General features: G+C 42.2%; 2 protein-coding genes across 3 annotated transcripts; one reads left to right on the top strand and one right to left on the bottom strand.

Moving 5' to 3' along the window:
- The first annotated feature begins 928 nt into the window (after nucleotides 1-928).
- On the top strand, nucleotides 929-19,089 carry LOC139465276 (glycerophosphocholine cholinephosphodiesterase ENPP6-like). 2 transcript variants are annotated; one of them, XM_071246953.1, is made up of 7 exons: nucleotides 929-1,188; nucleotides 13,794-13,942; nucleotides 14,925-15,093; nucleotides 15,728-16,023; nucleotides 17,315-17,455; nucleotides 17,817-17,931; nucleotides 18,821-19,089. In XM_071246953.1, exons 1-7 carry the CDS (start codon nucleotides 954-956, stop codon nucleotides 19,027-19,029), a joined length of 1,314 nt encoding a protein of 437 aa, XP_071103054.1. In that variant the 5' UTR covers nucleotides 929-953; the 3' UTR covers nucleotides 19,030-19,089. The 2 variants fall into 2 exon arrangements, with proteins under 2 accessions (XP_071103054.1, XP_071103055.1); XM_071246954.1 differs by lacking the exon at nucleotides 929-1,188 and adding an exon at nucleotides 10,318-10,358.
- A 494-nt stretch (nucleotides 19,090-19,583) lies between these two features.
- On the bottom strand, nucleotides 19,584-27,126 carry LOC139465275 (glycerophosphocholine cholinephosphodiesterase ENPP6-like). The gene is made up of 8 exons (XM_071246952.1): nucleotides 26,288-27,126; nucleotides 25,900-26,048; nucleotides 24,666-24,846; nucleotides 23,927-23,992; nucleotides 22,477-22,706; nucleotides 21,631-21,771; nucleotides 21,002-21,110; nucleotides 19,584-20,505 (listed from the first exon to the last, which is right to left on the bottom strand). The coding sequence occupies exons 1-8, from the start codon at nucleotides 26,514-26,516 to the stop codon at nucleotides 20,243-20,245; spliced, it is 1,368 nt and encodes a 455-aa protein (XP_071103053.1). The 5' UTR covers nucleotides 26,517-27,126; the 3' UTR covers nucleotides 19,584-20,242.
- Nucleotides 27,127-27,956: the final 830 nt, after the last annotated feature.

Genomic DNA, 27,956 nt, shown 5'->3' with positions numbered 1-27,956 from the left:
ACGATTGGTTGTTCATCCAGACAAATCTATCATGAGTTGTTCATCCAGTCAAATCTATCATTAGTTGCTCATACAGCAAAATCTATAATTGGTTGTTCATCCAGTCAAATCTATAATTGGTTGTTCATCCAGTCAAATCTATCATTAGTTGTTCATCCAGTCATATCTATGATTGGTTGTTCATCTAGCCAATTCTATAATTGGGTGTTCATCAAGTCAAATCTATGATTGGTTGTTCATCTAGCCAAATGTATAATTGGTCGTCCATCCAGTTGAATTTATCATGATTTGTTCATCCAGACAAATCTATATTATAATTGGCTGTTCATCTAGACAAATCTATCATTTTGGTTCATCAAAAAACAAATAATATTGTTCACCTGACCACGTGTACCAATGATTGTTCGTTTAACCAGATCTAAATTTACCATTGATATTCTGTCTTTAGAAATTGAAAACTAATATATATATTTGAATCATGCACGTCATTGTTTAGAAAAATAAATAAATCAATAAGCAAAATTTTAAATGTTTATGTTCTATATGAAAGCAGCAGGGGAGGAAAGGTTCTTTTTAAAAATATAGATTACACTTATTTCAAGGAAATGTTTCCATAGTCTAAGTGTTTGTCTAAAAAGAATACAACCTCCCACATGTATATTTTAGTTTCATAGTTCAGTGATTATATTTCATTTCCAGACCTGGAACCTCACGAGGCAGTGACTATATTCAGAGACAAGATCCTGTTTAAAAAAGCACACATCCTCTGTAATCATATTTCAATGTTACCTATAACATATAGAGCCTGCTCGCTACGCAAACAGACGGTTTTTAAACGACAGGATGAGTTTATATTTCGATCACTCAGCGGAAAGTTTTTAAAGCGAGCACAAGACTACTGTAGCCTCACTCCTCCCAGCGCCTCCACAGCAACCGGCCAGTCTCGGCCCAGCATGGCGCGAGGCCTCGCACTCGTGCTCTTCTTCGCAACGCTCCCCACTCTCCTGCAATGCGAGTCCCAGAAGCTCATAGTGCTGTTGGTGGACGGCATGAGATGGGACTACCTGGACTATGACGGGTTTGGTGAGGGTGGATTCCGTCGAATCATGCGTGCTGGGGTGCGAGCAGAGTACCTACAGCCCGACTTCCCCACAACATCCTACCCCAACTACTACAGCATCATGACAGGTGAGACATCTTCCTACCTACTATTACTGTATCATGACAGGTGAGACATCTTCCCACCTACTATTACTGTATCATGACAGGTGAGACATCTTCCCACCTACTTTTTCTGTATCACGACAGGTGAGACATCTTCCTACCAACTATTACTGTATCACGACAGGTGAGACATCTTCCTACCTACTATTACTATATCACGACAGGTGAGATATCTTCCTACCTACTTTTTCTGTATCACGACAGGTGATATATCTTCCTACCTACTATTACTGTATCACGGCAGTTGAGACATCTTCCCACCTACTATTACTGTATCACGACAGGTGAGACATCTTCCTACCAACTATTACAGTATCACGACAGGTGAGACATCTTCCCACCTACTATTACTGTATCACGACAGGTGAGACATCTTCCTACCTACTTTTTCTGTATCACGACAGGTGAGACATCTTCCCACCTACTATTACTGTATCACGACAGGTGAGACATCTTCCCACCTACTATTACTGTATCAGGACATGTGAGACATCTTCCTACCTACTATTACTGTATCACGACTGGTGAGACATCTTCCTACCTACTATAACTGTATCATGACAGGTGAGACATCTTCCCACCTACTATTACTGTATTACGACAAGTGAGACATCTTCCTACCTACTATAACTGTATCACGACAGGTGAGACATCTTCCTACCTACTATTACTGTATCATGACAGGTGAGACATCTTCCCACCTACTATTACTGTATCACGACAGGTGAGACATCTTCCTACCTACTATAACTGTATCACGACAGGTGAGACATCTTCCTACCTACTATTACAGTATCACGACAGGTGAGACATCTTCCTACCTACTATTACTGTGTATCAATGATCACCAAATGATTGCTCGTTACCCTACGCTAAAATCACCAGACATCATTATCACGGTTCATGGACCAGGGTGCATTCCAATTACATTCTCAGCTCCCTGGGAAATATACAATCCATGCTACCTGTTAGGCCGTAGAGAGCTTTAAATCCCCGCCTGCGTGCATGTAAGTGTGACAAGATGACTGTGAAAAATTGACACGGGGCCTCAGCAACCGAAGAACGTTTTTCCTCTTGGCTCTTCCACCCTTCTTCTGAACAGGTGAGGACAGATGATATATTCCAACTTATCCTCACGGGATTTAACCAACCCTGACCTTGGTCATATCAAAGAGGAAGAACTCTTGTGATCCTTGGCCTGTCAGATAAGAACACCTAATCGTGCCACTTTAGTAGCAAAATTGTATTATTATTTTCAAATCGTTATCGTTATTTAAATAATTTGTTTCGAAATTTCGAGTTTTTCTCCTTACTTCCATTTTGTCTCGTAATTTCGATTATTTTCTCGTTATTTCAAGAAAATTATAGAAATTACGAAAAAATGATTTAGATAAGGAGAAAAAGAGCGTAATTTCGAGTTTTTCAATAAACTTAAAATGTGCAGAAAAAAATCGAAATTTCGAAAAAGATACACATAATTGAAATAAAAAGAAATTACTATTTAAACAAAGTAAATTGTGCTACCAACGTGGCACCATCAGGCTTTCGTATTTGACCAAACTGGTAAACGCTCACGACATGTGACACTTCAGTCGAAACTGACAGGAATTATCGTTGGCGAATACTCGAGGAATTATCGTTGGCAAATACTCGAGTATATTTTATCTTACACACGTCATTGACCTACATGCACCCCCCCCCCCCCCCCCCCCCCCCTAGGTGTCCTGATGTTCGAGCCAGTTCTGAGCAGCCTGGTAGTCGTAGTCGCCGCAATACACGATAAATTATTTTTACAAACACACGCATGCTCGAGGAGAACAGCGTAATGTAACGTGTTCCAATTACACCGTGAGCTATGTTGCCAATTACCACAACGTCACATTACTTGTATATTTTCAACGACATAGAATTCTCCTTTGTTTTCACAAAACTAAACTTCTGTTATTTTGTATATTAAGAACGTGCGTTTCGGGGGGGATTTATTTGGCGATGCTTCAGTCAGTGAAGACAATCTCACGTGGTGTAATGTACGGTGTCTGTCCCTTTGTATGGAGCAGGCCGCGTCCATGTGTACGTCAACTGAAGTACGTCACAGGAAGTGCGTCAAGTGTAGGCTCCGGAAATTATACTCGCCTAAAACTCTACGACTCAGCACATGCAATTCTAAGGGCAGATAAGAATTTTCTAATAGAACCTGTATGCAACTCTTGATCCATCTTCGCGAGGCAACAGAGTAAACTGACTATAAAAGTCCAGTTTCTACCCTTGCCGAACTAGGCTGGTATTATGGAGTTACATTTTGACTGGACTAACAAGTCTTTGCATAGTCCAATCAAAATCGCGCAACGAAATCGAAATCCGGTTCGTAAAGTGTCATGCAGATTTCGGTCCATTGCAGGTTTTGCAAAGCATGTGCACCGCCAACTCGTTGTCAACAGATATTTTCCACACCTTTTCATGTTTTTAATCTAGGTGTTCGCGTTATTTGATGCACTTCGCGATGTAAGACCCGTTTTGTCACAATATAGATCTTGATTATCGATCAGATCGTCTTGACTGGGCGCCGCCATTTTGTTTGAAACAAATGCAAATGATGGAATGTGATTGGTCCATAGGGGGGGCTCAGAAGGGACATAACTCATAATATCCATAACTCATAATGTCGCAAACGGAGATGGAGTTCATCCAATAGATGTTCAATTTTGGTTAAATCGGGCAATCTTCATGGCCATGGAAGCACAGTAATGTTCAGATTGTGTAGAAAATCCATGTTGACATCGCACTGTCCTGCTGAGAAATCTCTCGTTGAGGGTCAGTAACCTGATGGTGTCAAATTGCACCAGGTTGGTAATTAGGGTGTAGGATATGGATGCACACGATCGAATGTTCACACACCATCGAACACGTTAACGTCGGTGATAACGTCGTAGAATAGTCCAATCTCCCAAAGACGATTTCGTATTGTTTGCGGCATCTTCCCGAGACAAGGGCGTTAACTGACTGTAAAAGTCCAGTTTCCATCCTTGCCGAACTAGCCTGGAATTTCCAGGCTCGATCGTAGCGCCATCAGTGGGTATTACGAGTCATGTCCCTTCTATGTTCCCCTAATTGACCAATCAGATTCCGTCAATCACATATCCCTTTCATTTGCTTCAAACAAAATGGCGACGCCAAGTCAAGACGATCTGCTCGATGATCAAGATAAACATTGTAATCAAATGGATCTTACCCCGCTCAGTGCATTAAATCACGTGAGAACTTTGATTAAAAGCACCAAAGAATTTGCTGAATATATGTCGACGCCCAGTTGGCGGTACACCTGTTTTGCAAATCGTTCAGTCGACCGAAATCTGCACGATGAAATCCGTGTTGTTTACGAACGGGAATGTGTGGTGGCTGTTAAAATGACGACTGAAACTCTCCAGCCTCCAAACACCCGATTGTGTTATTTCAAGTTGCTGTGTCTGACGGTGGCATATCGACAACAGTAGACAGTTTATCGAAAGAAGGCCACCCTTTTATACCTACAGCCCAACCCTCTAATTCCCCGAAGTTTTATTTCCAGTTATTTCGTGACAATTTCAAAAAAAATCCGGTTTGAATGTCAATAAATCACCACACGTCGCGTTTGGCCGATGTTATCCAATCAGAAAACACTGTTTGGTAACATTTAGGAAATAAGTAACTTTATCAACATTTTTGGCGAAATATGCTGATTTTTTATAAAGAAAATCGACTGTGCGTTTCATTTTTGGGATAGTATATACCCTTTTACATACATATGTACCTGTCCACCCACAGATGTACCTGTCAACCCGATCATGTACATTCAAACCCAACATATGTGTCTTTTTTAAAGAAATAAACGACGAGTGGGAGTTGTTTATTGTACAATAAAACATGTACGTACGTGTACGTGTACGCGTACGTGTGTGTGTGTGTGTGTGTGTGTGTGTATGTGTGTGTGTGTGTGTGTGTGTGTGTGCACCTGCTAACACAGCCATACCCTGTTTCTGTCTACCGGAGCTGACAATGTACACGTAGCTGCTGTTGTATTGATGAAGAAAAAAGATATAATTGGCACACTGCCTATCTATATTTTCCCAGGTACATTAATAACAAATTATACGATCATATCATTTGGTGTACACTAGAATACATTTTATCGGCACTATGTACCCTTTCGTTCAACACGCGATACTCGTGCGGTCTGTCAGTTCACATCCAGATAGGTTACCTGGGCCAGACACCAGCTGACGTCTGGATGGAGTCACGTGACTCGGATATGGGATACAGCCATGGGATATCTGAATCATTGAAAGAGATCACTTCCTTACCTCGGCAACTCTCTCTACCATCTCCCGTGTCATTCCCGACAACCAGCGCCAGCTGCCCCGTAACGCACCCCCACCCCCTCACATTAGTCCTGGAGAATTCTTGGAACATTCCTGGTTTTGATTTCCACCTAAATGTTATGGCAATATATCCACTTTCTACATGTGCTCATATACATTTTTTCATGGATACGAACAAAAGCGTGTTACAGATATCGAATGATATCAAGGTAGACATGTCTATGGTATCGTAATATGAAGGTAAGGTGGTATTGTCATACCAATAGCCCACGAAATGAGTGAATGAGTTGGGTTTAACTCCTCTTTTAACAGTATTCCAGTTTTTATCACGGCGTGTCAGTTTAAAGTGGGAGTTAAGCCGGAAGTGGTGCCTGTCTCAGACGCTTACCACTTTGGTGAAACAAGAGCAGGATTGTGGTGCTGACAAACCTAGAAACATACTTGGGTCGAACCGGGATTCGAACCCACAATCATAAGTTTCTCATGGTGTACCCACGGGCAAATCTGCACAGCTACTCTTTAGAGGACTTGGCCACCCGTGCCCCCATCCCGAAAGGAATTAAAGTTGGTACTTTCACCAAAATAATGATGGTAAAGTTAGATATTTACCATATTGATTGTATACGGGGTTAATACAGCCAGGCTATAATATTATAAGTATCACATGGCTATTTCATGATAATATAAAGGGGGTGGGGCGGTAATTATTGTGTAACACGTGCATACACAGTGTCAGGCCGCTGTGCCACAAGGACAATATACATGTTACCGTATAATAGTTTCACAAATAAGGAATATGTGTTACCATACCATACCATTGTATCATAAGGACAACGTGTTACCACACGGAGATACCGTAAGGGCAATGTATATGATCACAGTGCAAAAAGTTTGTTGTTGGATGGTTGGTTTGTTGTTTAACGCCGCACTTAGCAATATTCCAGCTATATGACGGCGGTCTGTAAGTAATCGAGTCTGGACCAGACAATCCAGTGATTGATATCATGAGCATCGATCCACGCAATTGGAATAGATGACATGCATCAACCACGTCAGCGAGCCTGACCACCCGACCCCGTTAGTCGCCTTTTACGAGAAGCATAGTCACCTTTTACGGCAAGCATGGGTTGCTGAAGACCTATTCTACCCCGGAATCTTCATGGTGCTGTTGTACAAAGCGATCTTAGCGCTAAGGTGATCATAAGTCCCATGCTTTAACATAGACTGACGACAGTCGTAGTGCTGAGGTTGTTTTGAACAACGGCACCCAGGACTACATCAAGTCAAGGATTCGGATCATTGCAGTCAGGAGTTCGACTAAAATATATCCATGATAACATTCTTCAGCTTAACGCGTGCGTGATACGTAACTGCAATGGGCTGTCCAAACAATGTTTTCATAGAGAGTTGATGCCTGTTTACTGAGTCAACACTGGATATTTGAGAACATGCAGATCACGTAACATGTGACAACGCATGCGCACAGCAGGTGGGGCTGCTATACAGGTCAAGTCAGTCGTGACTTCAGTTGTCTGCAGAAATTTAATCGCCTGTGTCACAGTCAAAACAGGCATTGTATGTCCTTAGATTCAGTGCGCTGCCCACTTAACATGCCTGGCGTGTTCGGTTCTCAGTAAATTGCCTGAGGAATAATATATTTATATGTGGAATAAGGTGCCAAAATATGAAATTCATTCAACGCCTGTGAGGCTTTAAACACAATTTAGGATTAGCTGTTTAGTAGCGGGTCGACGGATAAATAAAGTTTCATAGAAAGAGTGAGTGAGTGAGTGGGTTTTACGCCGCTTTTAACAGAAGGTCACGGAGTGTCAGCTTATTGCCCAAATTGTTGCTGGGTACTTGAAATTATTTTTGTGAAACCAACAAGTTCAGTTTTAACGCTGACCCTGATTATCGCAGTTATATCACAATAGAAAAGATAGCAATACAAATAAATATAGTAAAATATATTTCAAAGAGACTTCAAGCAGAATTCTGTCTTGCTTGTTTGTTGATTAACGCCGCACTTAGCAATGTTCCAGTTATATGACGGCGGTCTCTAAATAATCAGTCCTTTTAGACGTTTGAGTGAACCCGATAGTCGACCTCTTCGCCTCTTACGACAAGCAAAGTCGCCTCTTACAGCAAGTGTGGGTTGCCGAAGACCTATTCTAACCCGGATCTTCACGGGTTGATTCTGTCTTGAAAACCTGGCATTATATTCCGTATCTTCGATCATTCCCTCATTCACTATGATGGCACATGCTCTACGTCCATCTATTGCCATACGGCAATGGACAATGTGGTCAACGTTTGACCCTATCAGTAACACTGAGCCTAAGGATATTGTTTTCCCGACCTTTCAAAACATTGGGCATTCTACCTCCGATAATCTTGAATAGTTAGAGTTTATTTGTCTACCCATCATCTTACCCCGTGTAATTGTCGGAGTAGCCCCAGGGGAGTGTAGCTGCACCCCCGGGATAGCGAGCACCTGTCGCGGGATCGGATCCAGACCCCGGTGCCCTGTTAGATGCCTCAGGATGGGAAAGGTGGAGGGTGGTCGGAATTCCTACTAGAGGAGGGTGAGACTATAATCCCACTGGCTCCATGCCTCTGCGTGAAGGTGTCCAGATCTGATAGGAATTCCAGCTCAGTGGTCCTTCGTTTGTCTGGACTAATGAAACTGTTGTCATAACCGCGAGTAAAGGAAACGCCATTCTGAGCCAACCGTGAAATATCGACATGCATCACAGAATAACAATTACGTTGTTGTTTTAATCGGTTTAAGAAGACTTCCCTTGAATATGAAGTTCCAGGTTTCAAAATAATTAAACCTTGTAATGAATGCTATCGGTAAAGGAATAACAACTAACAATGATCCAGTGAACTGTGCTAGTTCTTAAGTCGACATGATAAAATCATGACGTACATGGAAAGGGCAAAAGGTGCTTCTAAAGGACACTTTTAGAGGTTTGAGTGAAGCTTTCTTTCTGATTCTTTATCATGATGATATTCGTGGAACATGTTTTGGTTTGGTTTGTTTGTTGTTTAACGCCGCACTCAACAATATTCCAGCTATATGACGGCGGTCTGTAAATAGTCGAGTCTGGACCAGACAGTCCAGTGATTGACATCATGATCATCGATCCACGCAATTGGGATACGATGACATGCATCAACAAAGTCAGCGAGCCTAACCACCCGATCCCGTAAGTCACCTCTTTAGACAAGCATAGTCACCTTTTAAGGCAAGCATGGGTTGCTGAAGTCTTATTCTACCCCTGATCTTCACGGGTCGGAACATGTAGTTAGCCACATTGTATATATGTTGTGAAAATGTCAACTTGGGTAACTAATCTGTCGTTCAAGTAAATATATCTTAAGCATTTCTGTTTGCCCATCCTTTACACTGTTTTCTAGACGTAGTGCTGTTACAGACGAACCGAACAGGCCATACATTTAACTGAAGTGCTTAGCAGGGTTAAAAATACTGACAGCGTTGTTTTTTCCATTTTTTAATCAGTGGAGAAGGCGGTTCCGTAGGATAAAAAAGTGCTACTGATATTTTTTTTAAGTTGACATTCCCGACATTTGCTCGCCTCCCTTAACGCTGTTCGCACTGATGCAGACAGCGCCCAGTTAGTTTGTATGATATACGACTTGTGTGATCACCTCGTTGCGGGTTCTCCCGAGTCAGCTGCCCCGATGTGTCCAACTGCCACCCCTCCTGTTGCCCCCCGTGATGGAGGAGGACGGGGAGGCGCTGACTCTACGTACAGGTGATGTCAGGTGGCCGGAACCACCTCCCCGTAAACATGTTCCCAAAGTGGTACTGTGTCATTGTACATTAGGTACGCCTAAATAAATAATGGATAAATGGCAGTCAGCTGGCTCTAGATGTCTCAACCATTCCAACCAAATTTCTCTATCAGTTTCCCATTTCCTATCATTTAAGCTATCTATTTGCCATGAGGCATTACGCCAGACGCTGACCTGTTAAACATTCACGTTAATATGTTGGCGCTTGGTAAAGGAAATCTCTTTATTTGTAGCTTATGGAATCACATTCCAAGGGATTCTTACCTGTTATGACACATGATACGATTTATGTAGAACCCTGAAAGAAGAAATGAGAAAGGCATGCTATATACCTGGGCATGTTGGTGAACACGACCAATCCGTCTGATTGTGTATACGCTGTCATCTATTTGACACTACATGTATAAACGTGCATGCTGCATCTGGTGTGGTATTTTGTCAAATATATAGCTACATGTTCGACATTTAAAATCGGGACGCGTCATTCAAGATTCCATTTCGTATTGTTTCAAGGTGATGTTCTTCCATGACAAGGGCGGTAGCCTAGTGGTTAAAGCGTTCGCTCGTCGCGCCGCAGTATGTGTTCAGTAACTAAAATGGTTACATTGTATGAAGCCTATTTCTGGTGTGCCCGGTCGTGAATTAAGGAATTTCTGGAATATTGTTAAAACATCGTAAAACCTCACTCTTCATCAAAGATACCACATTATCATTGACATATCAGCAGCTATACCACATCATTGCGTGCAACACATTGTAAGTTAACGCTGGTTACTGTAAGGAGTGTGTGAGTGAGAACTAGGACGAAATAACAGACATCTTGGAAACCCAAAAAATGTTATCAAACCAAAGTCATGATACGAAGACACGAGATAATGACCTATGGCTAAAACCATCCCAAGACTATCAGTCACTGTGTGGAGCCCTGATCAGCTGGGACGGAAATAACGCTGTGAGGTATTTATGGTAATTCACTTTATCACTTTTAACACACGGACAGAGAGGCAATTCACGGACAGCTACAGATCACAGGGCAAGAAACTGAGGTTCTTGTTTCTGTTACATTCTTTTCAAAAAGGGGGCGGTCGGGTAGCCTAGTGGTTAAAGCGTTCGCTCGCCACGTCGAAGACCCGGGTTAGATTCCCGACATGGGTACAATGTGTGAAGCCCATTTCTGGTGTCCCCCGCCGTGATATTGCTGGAATATTGCTAAAAGCGGCGTAAAACCAAACTCACTCACACATTTTTCAAAAAGCAATACGTTATTCTAATGACCATAGGATCAGTGGCAAAAATCTTTATCAAGATCTTATCGTGCCAAAGATTTATGGTCAGGGTGTGTATAATTATTTCTGCGTAGGGATGAAGGACAAAAAGCCTGGATTTCATCGTGTGCAGCTGAAAACTGGAACCCAGCCTAACATCTTTTCCCCATAACCGTAGTTATATAACTTTCCATCTTCTGGGAATAAACGTTATCAAGATGCCCTTTACCCGGAACTGTCAAAAGACTCCACTTTCTCACACAGACAAAATAAAAATAAACATGGCCCTCGGTGCTTTTTCTACCTTCAGAAATACACTAACCAACTTATCGTTTTGGCAGTCGCGCCAGGCGGTCGAGATCCAAGCATTTTCAAACAGGTAATCTTTGATCACTGAGGGTTTATTGGGTCTTAGTGGGATCTCAGACTGTAACTTTTTTTTCATAGTTTGAATGCTTCACAGAAAGGCAGCTATTGAAGGAAATACGTCTTGCTTAACCAGACTCACCGACGGGATTCTATATCGCGAGCAAGAACCATCATCGTAGTGTTATTCTATCTTGCAGCGAGATGGCACCCCACCCAGCTCAACTTTTTCGCCCAGATGTAAAACCCAAGCATATTCCCATTCACACTGCCATATCCGCGTTCTTTCTGCCGAAAAACAGCTGTTTTACTGATGATTTTAAGTCTCGTGTTGATGCAGGGGGTGAAAGTAGCGTTAATGTCTCACGTCTTATCTGGTTCACATTGTAGGAGATAGTCCGCTGTCTAACAGGCAGTTTATTCATATCTATCACGTATCATAGCATTTGCAGCCGCGTGAAATAATAATCAAGACGTATATCTGTAAACATGGTGAAACTGTTTTGGGGTGCAGAGGCAGAACTTTAACATCACAGCATTCTACTGCATGTTAATATTTATTACTAAAAATAAATTTTCTTAACTACCTTATTTTTTATCCAAGCTTTAGTGCAGTGTTAGACTGACCGACTGAGTGAGTGCTAGTTTGATTGATGGTTAATTGTTTACGACGCAATATTCCAGCAACATGACGTCTGTCTGTGACTATTCGAGTCTGGACCCGACAATCCAGTGATTGATATCCTGAGCATATATCCGCTCAATTTGGATATGATGACATCATGACGTCAGTACACTATCGTGACGTACTATGTCGTTAGAAATGAATCACACAGAAGCATGATAGCATATTGCGTCTGTTTGTTTGTTTGTTTGTTTGTTTGTTTTTGTTTAACGCCGCACACAACAATACTCCAGCTATATGACGGCGGTCGGTAAATATGCGAGTTTGGATCAGACAATCCAGTGATTGACATCATAAGCATTTATCCACGCAATTGGGATGCGATGACATGCATCAACCAAGTAGGCGAGCCTGGCCACCCAATCCTGTCAGTCGCCCCTTACGACAAGCAAGGGTTGCTGAAGACCTATTCTACCCCGGATCTTCACGGGTCCATATTGTGGACATATCGATGTAATATCTGTCTGTGATTGTACGTAGGCAGGACTAGTCCCTGTTGTATGGCTTGATTAGATTACACCCACAGAGAAATGAATCCAGTTGATGTGTAATGTTTTAATACACTGACGGAACACCAGGTGTTTTTGTTGCATTTGGTGTCACCGTTACCAGCAAGTATCATGGCGACAATGTTTACATACATAGTTTATTGACGCTATCCACACATTATCTGATATCAATATTGTAAGGCCAAACCTTTTTTTGTTTTCCGGAATTTCGGCCCAGAAATTCAGATCGGTATGTCAAATTTAAAAAACAAATTTCCAATTTCCAATATATATTTTTTATTTTCGTAAAATGTTAAGTAGGTAGGAGTGAGTGAGTGAGTATGGTTTTACGCCGCTTGTAGCAATATTCCAGCAATATCACGGCGGGGGACACCAGAAATGGGCTTCACACATTGTACCCATATCGGGAATCGAACCCGGATCTTCGGCGTGACGATCGAGCGAACGCTTTAACCACTAGGCTACCCGACCGCCCCTAAGTAGGTAGGAAAACGTGAAGTTGTTAGGAACAGGGGCTTGTAACAAAGTGTTGTGTTTTGAAGTTTTAAGCATAAATGTTCAACAGGTTTTAATTGTAGTATTTTAAAGACTATATTTATATTGATAGCGACAGTAAATGAAGTCTATTTTTGCATTTTACTTATTTTCAACAAATATGTCGCATTTCAATTTTGGGAGTCGGTAAATTCGTAAACCAAGTTTTGATTAAAATGTCTTAAGGGTTAACTGGCACGTACACTGTAAAGTTAAAAAAACAACCTACCTTGTAGGTTAACAACAACTCGAGATAAAGACATGCGACTTGATGTGTTCAGTGGTATTATGTTACAAGACATGAATATTACATTGTAACACCACGCGTGGCTTGGCGGTGGGGTAGCCTCAACCAAGCGTTGTGGCGTCACGGGTTCGATTCCCATGTCTACAACGCGTGAAGCCCATTTCTGGTGTCCTCCACCGTGATATTGCTAATGCGGCGTAAAACCATACTCACTGTAGGAGGTTCAGTGAACATATCCATACAACCATGCTGCATCTACGTGGATATATGTCTACGCTGTGTGACAAATACAATAATGACTATATCCTATACCACTATTTAACATAGCTGTAGCAATAGTAGACTAACGCTTAGATTAAGGCTTAAAATATATAACTTAGATAGAACAAACAACTACATTTGAATTGAAAGGGAGCGCCGTTGAGATAGGGGATTCAGAATCTGTTGAAAATCTAGACTTGCTTCATTTACAGCTATAACATTACAGAAAGAGCTGGGCAGAAAGGAAAATACTATTCATGCACTGTAAGATAGAACAATAGCCTCTGTCACTATTCCACATAGAACAATAGCCTGTCACTATTTAACATACTAAATCAGGAGCATCTACCACTGTTAAACATAGATTGAACAAACGTCTCCACCACAATTAATCAATGTTTAATATATCGCTCTACGTTATTTTACTATCTAGAAAATATCATATCGCCCTAACACCTGTTTACAAACATGTTTTGTGCAAATTATAAAACATTAATACTTTATACTTGAATTGATTCCCAACAGGTCTCCACTGTGAGAGTCACGGCATGGTCGGTAACTACATGTACGACATCGTCAGGAACCAGTCCTTCCTTATCGGTACAAACCCAGACCAATACAACGCACACTGGTGGGACGGAGGAGACCCCTTCTGGATCACTGCAACCAGAGAGGTTTGTTTGTTTGTTTATTTGTTTGTTTGTTGTTTAACGCCGCACTTAGCAATATTCCCGCTATACGACGGCGGTCTGCAAATAGTCGAGTCTGGGCCAGACAATCCAATGATTGACATCATGATCATCGCTTCACGCAATTGGTATACGATGACATGCATCAAACAAGTCAGCGAGCCTGACCACCCGATCCCGTTAGTCGCCTCTTCCGACAAGCATAGTCGCCTTTTACGGCAAGCATGGGTTTCTGGAGACTTGTTCCATCCCGGATCTTCACAGGTTGATTCTGTCTTGAAAACCTAGCATGTTATACCGTTTCTTCCATCATTTCCCCATTCACTATGATGGCACATGCTCTACGTCCATCGGGGGCACGGGTGGCCCAGTAGTCTAAGGCGCCGCGATTCGCTGTACAGAGTTGCGTCCCTTGGGCACATCAGAAAACTATGATTGTGGGTTCTAATCCCGGTTCGCCCCGATTATGTTTCTAGGTTTGTCAGCACCATACCCGTGCTCGTGAGTTTCACCGAAGTGGTAAACGTCTGAGACCTGCATCACTTCGGGCTTTCTTCCCACATTAAGCTGACTCGCCGTGATATAACTGTAATACTGTTAAAAGCGGCGTTTAACCCAACTTAAACCCAAATCACTCACGCCACGTCCATCTATTGCCATATATACGGCAATGATCAATGTGGTCACCATTTGACCCTACGGGTAGGTACACGGCGAGGTAGAAGAACGCAATGGTAGGTATATATAAACTGTATGACTAACTGTTTTCAGATCGAAAGCCCATTAATTCAATAAAAGTGAACAAAGGAGACTGGTTGTTCATGATATGTGTTGAGTATAGAATGTAACTCTTTTAACTGACCTGACTGAGATTGCAGCTCATCATGCCCTCATAATGTTCCCATGAATCACCGTTCTTGTGACACAGTACTTCATACTAGATAGCCTTGTTTGTGTGTTCCTACAGGGAAAGAGGACATACATGTACTACTGGTGCGGGTGTGAGGTGGAGATCCGGGGCCTGCGTCCAACCCAATGCCAGAAGTACCCCAACAGGCCCCCCACCATCAATGACACCCGTGTCGCTCTCACAGACGCACTGAACAAGCTCGAGGCAGACACGGCGGACTTCGCAGGTTTGGTGGTTTGGTTGTATGGTTGTTGTTTAACGTCGCACTCAGCTGTGAATACTATGTGAATATAGCTGTGAGACAATCCGGCGAATGGCATCATGATCAACCATCCACGCCGTTAGGGGAACGATGACACGTTATCAACCGCAATTCGTCGTCCAGAAACCCCCGGGGCGGTGGGGTAGCCTAGTGGTTAAAGCGTTCGCTCGTCACGCCGAAGACCCGGGTTCGATTCCCGACTTGTGTACAATGTGTGAAGCCAATTTCTGGTGTCCCCCGCCGTGATATTGCTGGAATAATGCTCAAAGCGGCGTAAAACCATACTCACTCACTCACTCACTCAGAAACCCCTGTCGTGTCAGAAACCCCTCATCGTTGGCTCGAATAATACATTGACAATGGTTGTGTTTCTATGTTTATCGGCAAAATACGGTGAACGTCTAAGACCTGCATCACTTTTCTCTCCTCATACATCAAGATGGCATCATTTGATTTCATTGAAATGCTGTTTAATACGAAGTTAAAACCAAATAACTCACTATACAAGTTAGCTATCTGGGGTAAAATACAAGTTTTCTTAAAATGGATTATACCATCAAACTTACATATTATCAATAAATAAATGTTGTATTTACAGGAATTTATTATGAGCTAGCAGACAAGTACGGGCATCGCAGTGGGCCCTTTAGCTCCTTAGTGATGGGCTTTTTACGTGACGTTGATGCTCAACTTGCCTTCCTGATGGATGACCTTGACCGACGCGGTCTCACGGACAAGGTCAACATTATGATTGCGTCTGACCACGGTATGACCACTATTTCCCCGACAAGGACGATAGATCTGACCAGGGTTATGAGTCCAGATGATGTCTTCGTGACTATGGACAGCGGGACGCCTGTCTTGATATGGCCGCGACCAGGGAGACTGGAGCAGGTTCGTAACGTCTGGTGTGACTGGTTAGTTGCATGGAAGCGTTTTAGACACGAAGGACTACCTATGGGGATGGGGATATCGGGTTATAATAGTTGGTTGGCTGGTTTGTAGTTTAACGCCGCACTCAGCGATTTTCAAGCTATATGACGGCGGTCTGTAAATATTTAAACCTGGACCAGACATCCAGTGATTGATATCATGAGCATCGATCCACGCAATTTGGATCGATGACATGCATCATCAACCAAGGCAACGAGCCTGACCGCCCGATCTCCTTAGTCGCCTCTTACGACTAGCACAGTCGTCTTTTATGGCAAGCATGGGTTGCTGAAGACCTATTAAAAAAACAACAGACGCAATATGCTATCTAACGCCATAGTACGTCACGATAGTGTACTGACGTCATGTTGTCATCGTATCCAAATTGAGCGGACAAACCGACGTCATTTTGCTGGAATATTGCGGCGTTAAACAATAACCCACCAATCAAACTAGCACTCACTCAGTCGGTCAGTCTAACACTGCACTAAAGCTTGGATTAAAAATGAGGTAGTTAAGAAAATATATTTTTAGCAATAAATATTAACATGCAGTAGCATGCTGTGATGTTAAAGTTTGCGGCTGCAAATGGCATGATATGTGATAGATATGAATATACTGTCTGTAAGACAGCGGACCATCTCCTATAATATGAACTTAAAATGTAGATAGGACGTGAGATATTAACGCTTCTTTCACCCCCTGCTTAAAATCATCAGTAAAACAGCTGTTTTTCGACAGAAAGAAGTCGGATATGGTACTGTGAATGGGAATATGCTTGCGTTTTAAATCTCGGTGAAAAAGTTGAGCTGGGTGGGATGACTCCCTTATTTACAGACTATCGTCATATAGCTGAAATATTACGGCATCAGAAAACCAACCAAACATCCAGACCAAACATTTGTCTATATAGTTCATGATCCTAGGCGTGTGACGTCAGATTCCCAACAGTACATTTCCGGGATTCTCCCTTGTCTCCCCTTCCAATAATACGGGGGCGGTGTATTAACGTAATGGCTTTAGCGTTCGCCCGTCACTCCAAAAGCCCGGGTTCGATTCCTCATATGGGTTCAAATTGTGAAGCCCATTTCTGTGGTTCCCACCGCTATATGCCTGAATATTGATAAAAGGGTAAAAGCGCAGCAACGCTCACTCACTCACACGGTCATAGGATAAATTACCAATTTACCAATTTAGCTTGTGCCCCCCATTTAATTTCCGCTGTAATGTGTACTTTCTTACTGATATCCAGTTGTATGGAAAGCTCGCTGGGATCTCCGACCACTTGAAAGTGTACAAGAAAGAAGATATTCCAGGAAGATGGTATTTAAAAAATGGCCGACTCACTCCACCTCTGCTGGCAGTGGCGGATATCGGCTGGACCATTCTCATTGTGAGTTATCTCCCCTACCTTTACTTCGTGTATGTGTTTTCTGATGCAAAAAAAGGTAACGAGCAGTAAGACTTGATTTTCATGAGACATATTTCCAACGCATTATGTGCAACTCTACAAAGAGATATTTCATGAAAGAAAAAAAGGTTCACCTTTCGCGAATTCTACAAAGAGACTTTGAAAGATATAGGATAGAAATCGGAGAAATCAACCAATATGTCGCACTGGCGCGCGCGCGCGCGTGTGTGTGTATATGTGTGTGTGTGTGTGTGTGCGAGAGAGAGAGAGAGAGAGAGTCTCTCTCTCTCTCTTTCTGTGGGATGTTGCAGTTGTTGCAGATTTGCACGTTTGTGTTTTTCAGCCTAAATACCCTCATTTCCCTGCTTCCTCCGCTACTATGGGTCCCATGCAGGGCACACATGGATACGACAACACTGAACCAGACATGAGAGGGATATTTATAGCCACTGGACCAGGTGCGTGGATATACTTACTTGGTCACATGCCCAGATTCTACCAACGCATGTGTTCCCAATCTTACTGGATGCAATCATTATGAGAGGTCACCCCCTGAATTTGATAACGATTTTTTTTATCCGAACCGATGTTAACATAGAACCGAATACTAGTAATTGTGTAGTGCTGAGATTTAGGTTATACTGTTGGGTATATAAGGGCAGAGACCATATAATAGATTATCTATTATATGGTCTCTGATAAGGGTTTATAGCAAAAAAAAGAGAAGAATTTTCATCAATAAATGTTCTTATTTTACGTGGGGCGGTGGGTAACCCAGTGGTTAAGGCGTTCGCTCGTCACGCCGAAGACCTTGGATCGATTTCCGATGTTGGTACAATTTGTGATATTGCTGGTATATTGCTAAAAGCGGCGTAGAACCATACTCACTCACTCTTTTTTTACGTGTCAGTCAGAACTGTTCAAGTAATATATTTTATGACGACCTGTACATAGCCAATTCGGGGACAAACACTTCACAATGGTTGACTGCATGAGCCACGCTCCGTCGGGGCATGAAGAGCATACACAATCATCCACTTCACACAGTGACCACCCGATCCCCATTTTCGTCCACTCTTACAACAGAGTTTGCATAGTGGGAACTCTTTCTGTTCCGGGAATCCCAGGGGCATTAGGACTACTTACGATGCATGTCACTCCCTCTAATTATTATTATTATTATTATTCTCGACATGGGTATAATGTGTGAAGCCCATTTCTGGTGTCCCCCGCCGTGATATTGCTGGAATATTGCTAGAAGAGGCGTAAAACCATACTCACTCACTCACTCACTATTATTATTATTATTGTTATTATTATTCACAACGTTCCTGTCTTCCATTTCAGCGTTCCGCAAGAACGAGGTAACTGTCCCACTAAAGGTCACAGATTTGTACCAGGTGATGTGCAAGATCGTCGACATCCCTCCTTCCCCCCACAACGGCACATGGGACAACGTCAGCGGCATGCTGGCTGAGACATCATCATCTGGAACGTTTTTCCAACCCCTTACTGTCGTTCAGGTGGTTCTGCTCAACTTTGTTGTATTTTCTTAAATTTCAGATTGTCAAATATATATATTTCCCGTCGTATATTTTGAAATGTATACATGAGAAAAAATGTCTTTTATATAAGTATCTATCTCTATTTTCAATAGAAATAAATATTGTTTATGTTTAAAATATTGTGTCTCGTGATAAAAGCTACATTTATAGTGAACGGACAGAATAAGAAATTAGAGAATAAGGCATGTGTATTTTACGAAAGCACTGATCACTTCAAATGTCTGAAAGTTAGAAACAATAAAACCGAAGTTCAATGTAAAGTCAACATGGCGTCTATGACAAGTCCTAGGTTAAAGAAGCGTTGTAAAATCTTTAGCACTCCACAGGAATGTGAGTTACCTCCCTTGGAATAGTGACCTTCATCCGAATTCACCTGCTCCTGTACCCTATGGTGGGGGTCAGACATCGTCGTCAGGGACGCACACTTTTTATAAGCAACGTAATATCTGTTGTTCTATTTCCAATGGATCGACGAGTCTACATATCTACCAGCTGACTGAGGATGTTGAATACATATGACATACCATTCGATACTTCATGTGGTATTTCCATTTATTCAAACATTCAAAACTTAAACATACAAACACTTGACGTGTGATCTGGTAACACACTAAAAACCATGTTTATACAAGATCAGATCGTGGCTGATATGAGAGTTTTAAACGACTTGAAGCATCCACGTTGAACACAGCAGATGGAGAGGGTATATAAATTGAAAACTACAAGTGGCTATTTCGTGTCAGGCAAGCCAAATGAAAGTCATAAATCACCCCTGTGTGCTGAAGATGGTTCAACACCTGTATCCAGGCACTGCTTTGGAACACATTCGTATGACATAACTAACAAGACCCGCCCGAGTGAGTGAGTGAGTGAGAGTTAATTGTGTTACGTTGTTGTAAGCAACATTCCAGCAATATCCCAGCAATATCCCAGCAATATCCCAGCGAGATCAGACACTGATATCAAACATCGGTCACTACCCATAGAGGCGTTTTATAAATCTTTGCAGACTGTTATACAACTTTTCTATGATGATAAACATAGCGTTAGCCTGGTCACTCTGTTTGGTAAATCAGTTTTAACAGGTTTGCTACATCAGAAAGCAGGATCCGCTGAAAGGGTTCATGATAATACGGTCCTATGTACATCGACTTATCGACTAGTACAGCCTGTTTCTTATCGCCTACTATATCCCTATGCGTCCTCAAACTTCCTTATGTTTGTCGCTGTGTTTCCTGAACTTGACGTAGTAGATAATGGCGGCCACCAACACGGCAGCCAGGATTGGTCCGTATGTGAATGTTCTCTTCCACGTGATGAGAGGTCGGTAGGGGACCTTGATGAACGCGTCCTCAATGTTGCTCCAGGTTCCGTTGTTAGGTGCGGCAGTAATCCGTAAAATACGACACATCAGTTGATAAAGGTTTACGTTTTCTATCGCCGGCAAGGTGTAGCCTCGCTTCAGATCTGAAGATAAGGAGGGATATTTTGAACAAAACATTGGTATAATTTCACACAGAAATAGAACAGGGTGAGTGGATTTGGTACATTGTACCAATGTTTGGGATTGAACCCTGAACGTATTCAATAGCAAGCTGTAGCAAGTCAACGTTTCCCTCCATGTATAAAATTGCATTGGTGACAGGCAGACACATAAATACTGGTATCGTAAACAACATTATTTTTAGTTGACAGTAATGAAAATAATCGAAATAAATTTAGAAAATGTCTTGATATGTTTTATTCTTGTAGGGCATAACACATGTTTATATTAAAAACGCTTGACCAAGTGAAATATTTTTCTGGTAAATATGTATGTCCACAAGAGCTAAAATAACGATATTTAAACAAATATTGAAATTCATCTGCAAAAAACGAAGAGCCGCACAGATGTCTGTCCTCACATCAGCACAACTGAGTCAGCTCTTGCGACACACATAGGTTGCCAAGTGGCTATACTCACTGGGCCCGAATCCGAAAAAAGTAGCCCTCATCCTGACCTCCTTGTTGTCATAGCCCTCGTAGCTCCGGAACCGCCGGCCTCGGTCACTCTTAGGCAGTCCCTGCTCCGGCTAGCAAAACAGCACATACAGCGTTAGACACAGGTACCCCGGGGGTATGTATTTTACTTAATCATTGCTACAATATGTCCTCGAATCATTTCCAGGTCAAATGTACAGAAATTGAGAGACGCCATTACAGTTTGACATGCATACGATACATCAGTACGATATATTTGGAATCTTTGTACTACAGTGAGTGAGTATGGTTTTACGCCGCTTTTAGCAATATTCCAGAGCAATATCGCGGGGGGGGGGGACAGAAATGGGCTTCACACATTGTACCCATGTCGGGAATCGAACCCGGGGAAATAGAGGGTTGGGCTGTAGGTGTAAAAGGTGACCATATGTCTTGGTTTTCTTTAAAAAACAACCCCTAGCCATTGCAAAAGAAACCCGACTACAATCGATAATAGTCTAAACGCTGTTTCATACTGTTTAGAAACATCTCCGCAGTCGTTGACGACATGAGCATCGTAGTCATGACAATAAATACAACACATCCTATACAATCATTGAGAGCGACACTTACTGTAGCGATCATCCATCCGAGACTTGCTACAAGGGTGACTGGAGCGACCCGGATGTTGTCTCTGTAGTGCCATGAGTCGGGGATGTCGTCCTTCAGGTATACCGCAACGTTGTCGTTATAATCCTTCAGCTTATCGTACACCTGTAGACAGGATATACACATCAGCCTGTTACATACAAGACAGTGCATCCTCACAGACACCTCATATTAAATGAGTTTCTGACAGATGTATTTTCGGGATGTTGCAGGTGTCTATGTTTCTAAGACCAGCAAAGAGGACTAGTATTTTACTTTCCCTCCGAGGTTCCCTCCGACTTTGTAGATAGCCCTGCTTGAAGAAGACAGATCTGCGTACTGTGTTTTCATTGTTTGTCAGTTCGCTTTAGTTACAGCTTGGGGGAAATACAATCAGAGAACTGGTTCAGGAGTATGGCCTCAAATGTACTAGTCGATAAAGCATATCATCATTGGTTTATGTCCTCAGCACAATTTGATAGTCTCGGGCTAACAGTCTAGCGTGAATTTCGGAGTATGCTGTAGCCCCTAGTTACATATAAATATTCTGTAGCAGCACTGCTTCTAACATGACATTTTTTTAGGATAACATAAAATGCATGTCTCTAACATGACAATTGTTTAGGATAACATATAATGCATGCTTCTAACATGACAATTTTAGAGGATAACATATAATGCATGCTTCTAACATGACAATTTTAGAGGATAACATTAAATGCATGTCTCTAACATGACAATTGTTTAGGATAACATATAATGCATGCCTCTAACATGACAATTTTTTGAGGAAAACATATAATACAGAGCCTCCAGTATGGGTCAGAGTACCTGCTGGACTTTGTCCGTCTTCGGCCAGACACTGACAATGGCCCCATGACCTACAATGTGGTCCACGTCTTCAGGGACAAGAACGGCCGTTATGTTGACCACCTTCTTCTTGGAGATGTCTGCGACGCCGTGGTCAGAAGCAACCAGGACGTTGACGTCGTAATCCAACTCGTCGTTGTCGATGTCGTGAATAAGCTTGTCGAATTCATTGTCAAGCCATCTACTCAGTCCTGTGTTGAAGCGAACGAACACGTTTATGAATAGGCACTATGTTTTTTAATGGTGCTTCATTATGGTTCTTCCGTGTCTACAGTATTAGCATCAACAATATATTGCATGACATATCTCCTGCATGGGTGTTTCCAGGAACTTAGATATTATGCATGTATAAGGGTTAAACATATCTATCCACTTTTGTCAAAATAATGTTAATCATCAAGGAGTGAGTGAGTTGGGTTTAACGCCGCTTTTATCAGTATTTCAGTTCAATCACATCATGTCAGCTTAATGTGGGAGGAAAGCCCGAAGTGATGCAGGTCTCGAAGTTTACTACTACGGTGAAACCCACGAGCACGGATATAGTTCTGACAAACCTAGAAACATAATGGGGGCGAACCGGGATTCGAACCCACGATCATAGGTTTCTGGCGTACCCAAGGGACGCACCTGTGCACAGCGAATCGCGGCGCCTCAGACGACTGGGCCACCCGTGCCCCCAAATCATCCAGGAATCATTCCCTACTGCGTATATCTCTCAAAAGATGTCTATATAGCGACTTGGCATATAACGTGTGCGTTGTACAAACTCAAGGTGAATTCAAAATTATTACAACTTTTTCGTACATATTATATATGTTATTAAGTGATCTAATAATTGTCTCTAATAGATATTAGGCTGGAAGTTGTACATTGTATTTAAGTACAAGCTGTGGATTTACTTACATGTATAGACGTACAATATTCAAAACAATAAAATATCTCTCTGATCTGATATTTCCTTTAAAGAGGGCTGAATGAACAGAGTTTCCACTTAAATCGATTTAAACTTGCGTGTTGTTTAGTGTTATTTATGTGTCACGCGCGAGCTCGAGAGGTGTGGGCTGGGAAGTTTTGGAAACAAAAATGATAAAAAATAATCATTTATTCTGAAGTTTTATCCCAAAAAGTAAATCTGAACATACTTTATGTGCTAGAAAAGGTGATGTGTGTGCAAAATCTAGTTTGGTTCCCCCTTTCAAACAAAAAAATTGTTTTGAAGCAATGATTAAATAAATATTATGTTTCTTACAAAAATCCCAGCCACCCTCCCCCTGCCTCCAATGCGTTATGTTACATATTGGTATTTATCATTTACCAACGAGCCCCCCTCGCCCCCTCATCCAATCTCCAACCCCAACCCTTCCAGAATATCAAACGGCCGGCCACGAGGTAGCTGTGGTCTAAGACTCACCTTTAGATTCCTGGCTACCTGGGGAGTACAGGTGGGTGACGTAATCAGACACCTCGTAATAAAGACCTGCAATTAAACACACCTTGACCTTAGGGCACTGTTCATAAATCTGTCAGGTTAACCACACCTCGGCCTTAGGGGCTATTCATATCTCTGTCAGATTAAACAAGATAAACAGAATAATTATTGAGTATTATTATTAAGTGCCCATTTTGTAGCTGGACACCAGCAGTTTATATCATGAGTAATCATTTTGTACATTTTGAATAAATGATGTTGAGCAAGTGTGTCTCTAAACTATGCCTGAAGTGAGTGAGTGAGTAGGGTTTAACGCCGCTTTTAACAGTATTCCAGTTATATCACGGCGTGTCAGCTTTATGTGGGAGGAAAGCCCGGAGTGATGCAGGTCTCAGACGTTTACCACTTCGGTGAAACCCACGAGCACGGGTATGGTGCTGACAAACCTAGAAACATTATCGGGGTGAACCGGGATTCGAACCCACAATCATAGTTTTCTGGCTTGCCCAAGGGACGCAACTCTGCACAGCGAATCGCGGCCCCTTAGACGACTGGGCCACCCGAGCCCCCTATGCCTCAAGATTGTACAGAATACACACTACGGTAACCAGAAGTAATGATGAGATTACCATTATGCTATCGACCTTTCAGTAACGTTTATTCAAGGTATTCGTCCTTGCATAACACAACTAAAAGTAAGTGAAATGTTTAATCTTCTCACCAACAAAATCCGCTGAACCATTCTTGAGCAGCTCCAAACCTTCGCGCTTGGAATTCATAAATTTCTCAAGGTCAGGTGTAAGGTCAGGTCTGACGTCAGAATGTGGGACACAGAACGTGGGCTGAAGAGACCGGATGGTTGCATCACAGCCAGGCCAGTTGAACATGTAGGACGTCTTCCCCTGTGGAGGAGTGAGTGAGAGAGAGTAGGTGACTGAGTTTAACCGGTTTTGAACAGAATTCGAGTTATATGACGTCGTGTCAGTTTGATATAGGGTGAAACCCCGCAGTGAAACTGGTCTTTGACGTTACCACGTTGGTAAAACCCACGAGCATGGGAATGGTGCCGTCCAACTTAGAAACATGATCAGGACATATCTTAGAATTGGAATCACGCCTCTCTTTACAGCTAATTTCGGCGCATTAGAGGTCTGACCACCCGTGCCAGATGGGAATAGGAGCCGTCCTATCAGGAACAGAATAACCCTTACTGTCAGGTCTGTTTAGTGTTTAATCGTATGTTTGTTTGTAGATAACCATGCCACATCAGATATATAAGACACATCGAAAGAACTATTTCACTACAATTACAAAAGATGTAGAAGATGTTTTCGATGGCGAAACCGTATTATAATTGAATGTCCTTTACACACTTACACAAACACACTGTATTTCCTAAGAATCTATTTATTTATATATGTAGTCGACCCTCGTTAAGTGACATATCAAGAAACTGCAGAGTTCTCCCGCTTGCCACTTATCCTACAGCCTAGTTGCCATCTTTAAGTTATCACTTACTGTTGGTTTTCCATATTAACAGAGAATATCACATTGTTGAGTTTATTAATTATTTCATTGTAAATATATAGCGTCAACGCCGGAGCCCCCCGTGCCCCCGAAAACTAAATGAACTGATCACTGAAATTTGATGATACCAGGTGTTCGCGAAAAAGGTAAGCATACCCTGTCGTGATGAGACTGGGGACGCATACCATAAGCTTACTTTTTTTTCATGCATTTCACTCTTGTCTTCATTTACATTTATTCGCGTAGTTATTAAAATTAACAAACCCTTCGTATATATGCTTGATTGAAACAATAAATGTTTTTCACATTCAAGCTAGCATTCACATTTCACAGTGACTACTACATCCATAAGTAGTTACAAGAATATATTTGGGATGTGGTTAACAATAGTGTTTGTATGGGTTAAATAGTTTTGGTATGCATCGCACCTGTTTTGCCGCGGTAACCCAGACTGGCTCGCCCATGTCCCACCAGTAGGGTTTAAGATACTCGGGGTTATCTCCCTTGGAAAATTTTCTCTTCATTTCCGGGTCCCACATCTCGTCGCCGACCACACCATGATTCTCGGGGTAGAGGCCTGAAGAAGTCGGAAAATATTTAATGTATAATATCACTTATATAAAAACATAAAACATATCATTTCCTTGATGAAATCAATCATGTCCCTCACCAAACAGCCGCGGACGGCCAGGTGACTATTGTATACAATGTACGTGATGGTAAAATGTTTATATTAATTGAAATAGTGAATGTATTACCACATATACATGAGTATGTAATAATTAATATACAGCTGGATGGGAGGGTATACGTTACCTGTGACGAGGGAGTAGATGTTGGGGTAGGTGAGGGTCGGGAAGGAGGGGATGAGGTGATCAGCTTTCACCCCCTTCTCAAACACCTTGGAGAAACCGTCGACGTCGTACGTGTGGATGTTGAAGTAGTCCCAGCGGAATCCCCCGAGTACAATCAGCATCACTTTCTCCCCTGTGCACTGCCCGAGACAGACCAGGAGGAGGAGGGACAGGAAGCACCCCCCAGACATGGTGGACGGGGACGGTGGTGGTGCTGGTGTCAAACACTGGACAAGGAGACACTCGGCTGTGTTTGAAGAGGGTGTGGGTGATAGATAGTCAGACCTGTACCACTGGTCGCGTTACCCTCGTACGACCATGTAATCTACACGCAGAAATGTCACAAACTTCAGATATCAGTTCTCCCTCTATTTGCACTGACCTGTCACGGACCTGTTCAGTTCTTGTATTAGTATATGCCTGTATGACGTGTTGACATACACGTGGGCACTGCTGACAAGTCAGACTGGTTTAGTCGAAAATGTACTATTAACACGTTACCCTGTGGTACGTATGCAATACAGTCTCGTCCTGTATCAATCCTTCAGTAAGATTCCATAGTCTTCACCCTTCACGTGTTTATCCACCTGTGTCACTGAAGTAATGCGATATTTACACATAGAAGCAACACACCCGCTTTCAACACTCCTACCTGTACTCAATTTAACACAGATCTGTTCCAACTTGATAAATGAATCACTATACCTGCATTCACACAACCAGGGTATAGTCCGACTGTCTTGGGTAGACCGCAGGTGAAAACACTGGACCCACCCCCTCGTACACACACAATACCGGTATGTACACTTCCTTTCGCCGAGCGGCAGACTCTAAAACCTGTTTGCAATATTGAAAGAGTGAGTAGACCTCCTTGCATGCCCCCGCGTCGCTCCGGGTGGGATATCCCGACACGCTTCGCTGCAGCTTGACATAACTTGTCGTAAGAATGAGAAACAGGTCGTGCCGGTACTGTTCTATTTTAAGATAGTACCTTTTCCATTTGTACTGTTGAGGACTGACTACGTAAATAATAGTAGATTAAAGCGAAATAGCTTGAAGACCCGTGGAACCGGCTTACGGGCCAACATGCCGTAACGAATCACTTATATAATTAAAGGCGTCGAGAGAATTGGGCAGTCAAAGACTGTGTGACTGTGTGTGATTGTGCCAACTAAACAAGTACATTAGCATAAGTATTAGTATTAATATTAGCATTTAGTTTTTAGTATATATTATAATGTATATAGTGTAGTTAGTATTTGTATTAGCGTTAAGATTAGTCTTTATTAGTTTGCAGGCTGGGTATGAAGGATTTCAAAGAAGAAGAAGAAGATTAATATTCAAGTGTCTCCCATTGTACAGCATAAGAATTGCTACATAGTTCGGGTAGATATGTACAATGCCCGACCAGTGTGACATATGAGAAAAGAAAGTAATTGAAATGCGTTAAACATTTATAGATTAAAAGGAAACACTATAGGTGAACAGGTGAATAAAACACACACACACACACACACACACACACACACATCGTATTCATCTTTCCGTACCATATCCTTACAACCCTCTCACTATTTCTACGTCAGCCCTCATGGATCCATGAGCATGCTTACATACTCCCTCCTCCCACC

This window comes from Haliotis cracherodii, unplaced genomic scaffold, assembly GCF_022045235.1.
Source record: "Haliotis cracherodii isolate W230 unplaced genomic scaffold, xgHalCrac1.p SCAF_18, whole genome shotgun sequence".
NCBI classification, from domain to species: Eukaryota; Metazoa; Mollusca; class Gastropoda; order Lepetellida; family Haliotidae; genus Haliotis; species Haliotis cracherodii.
Note: the sequence above shows the minus strand (reverse complement) of the source record. Positions and strands in the feature narration are given on the sequence as shown.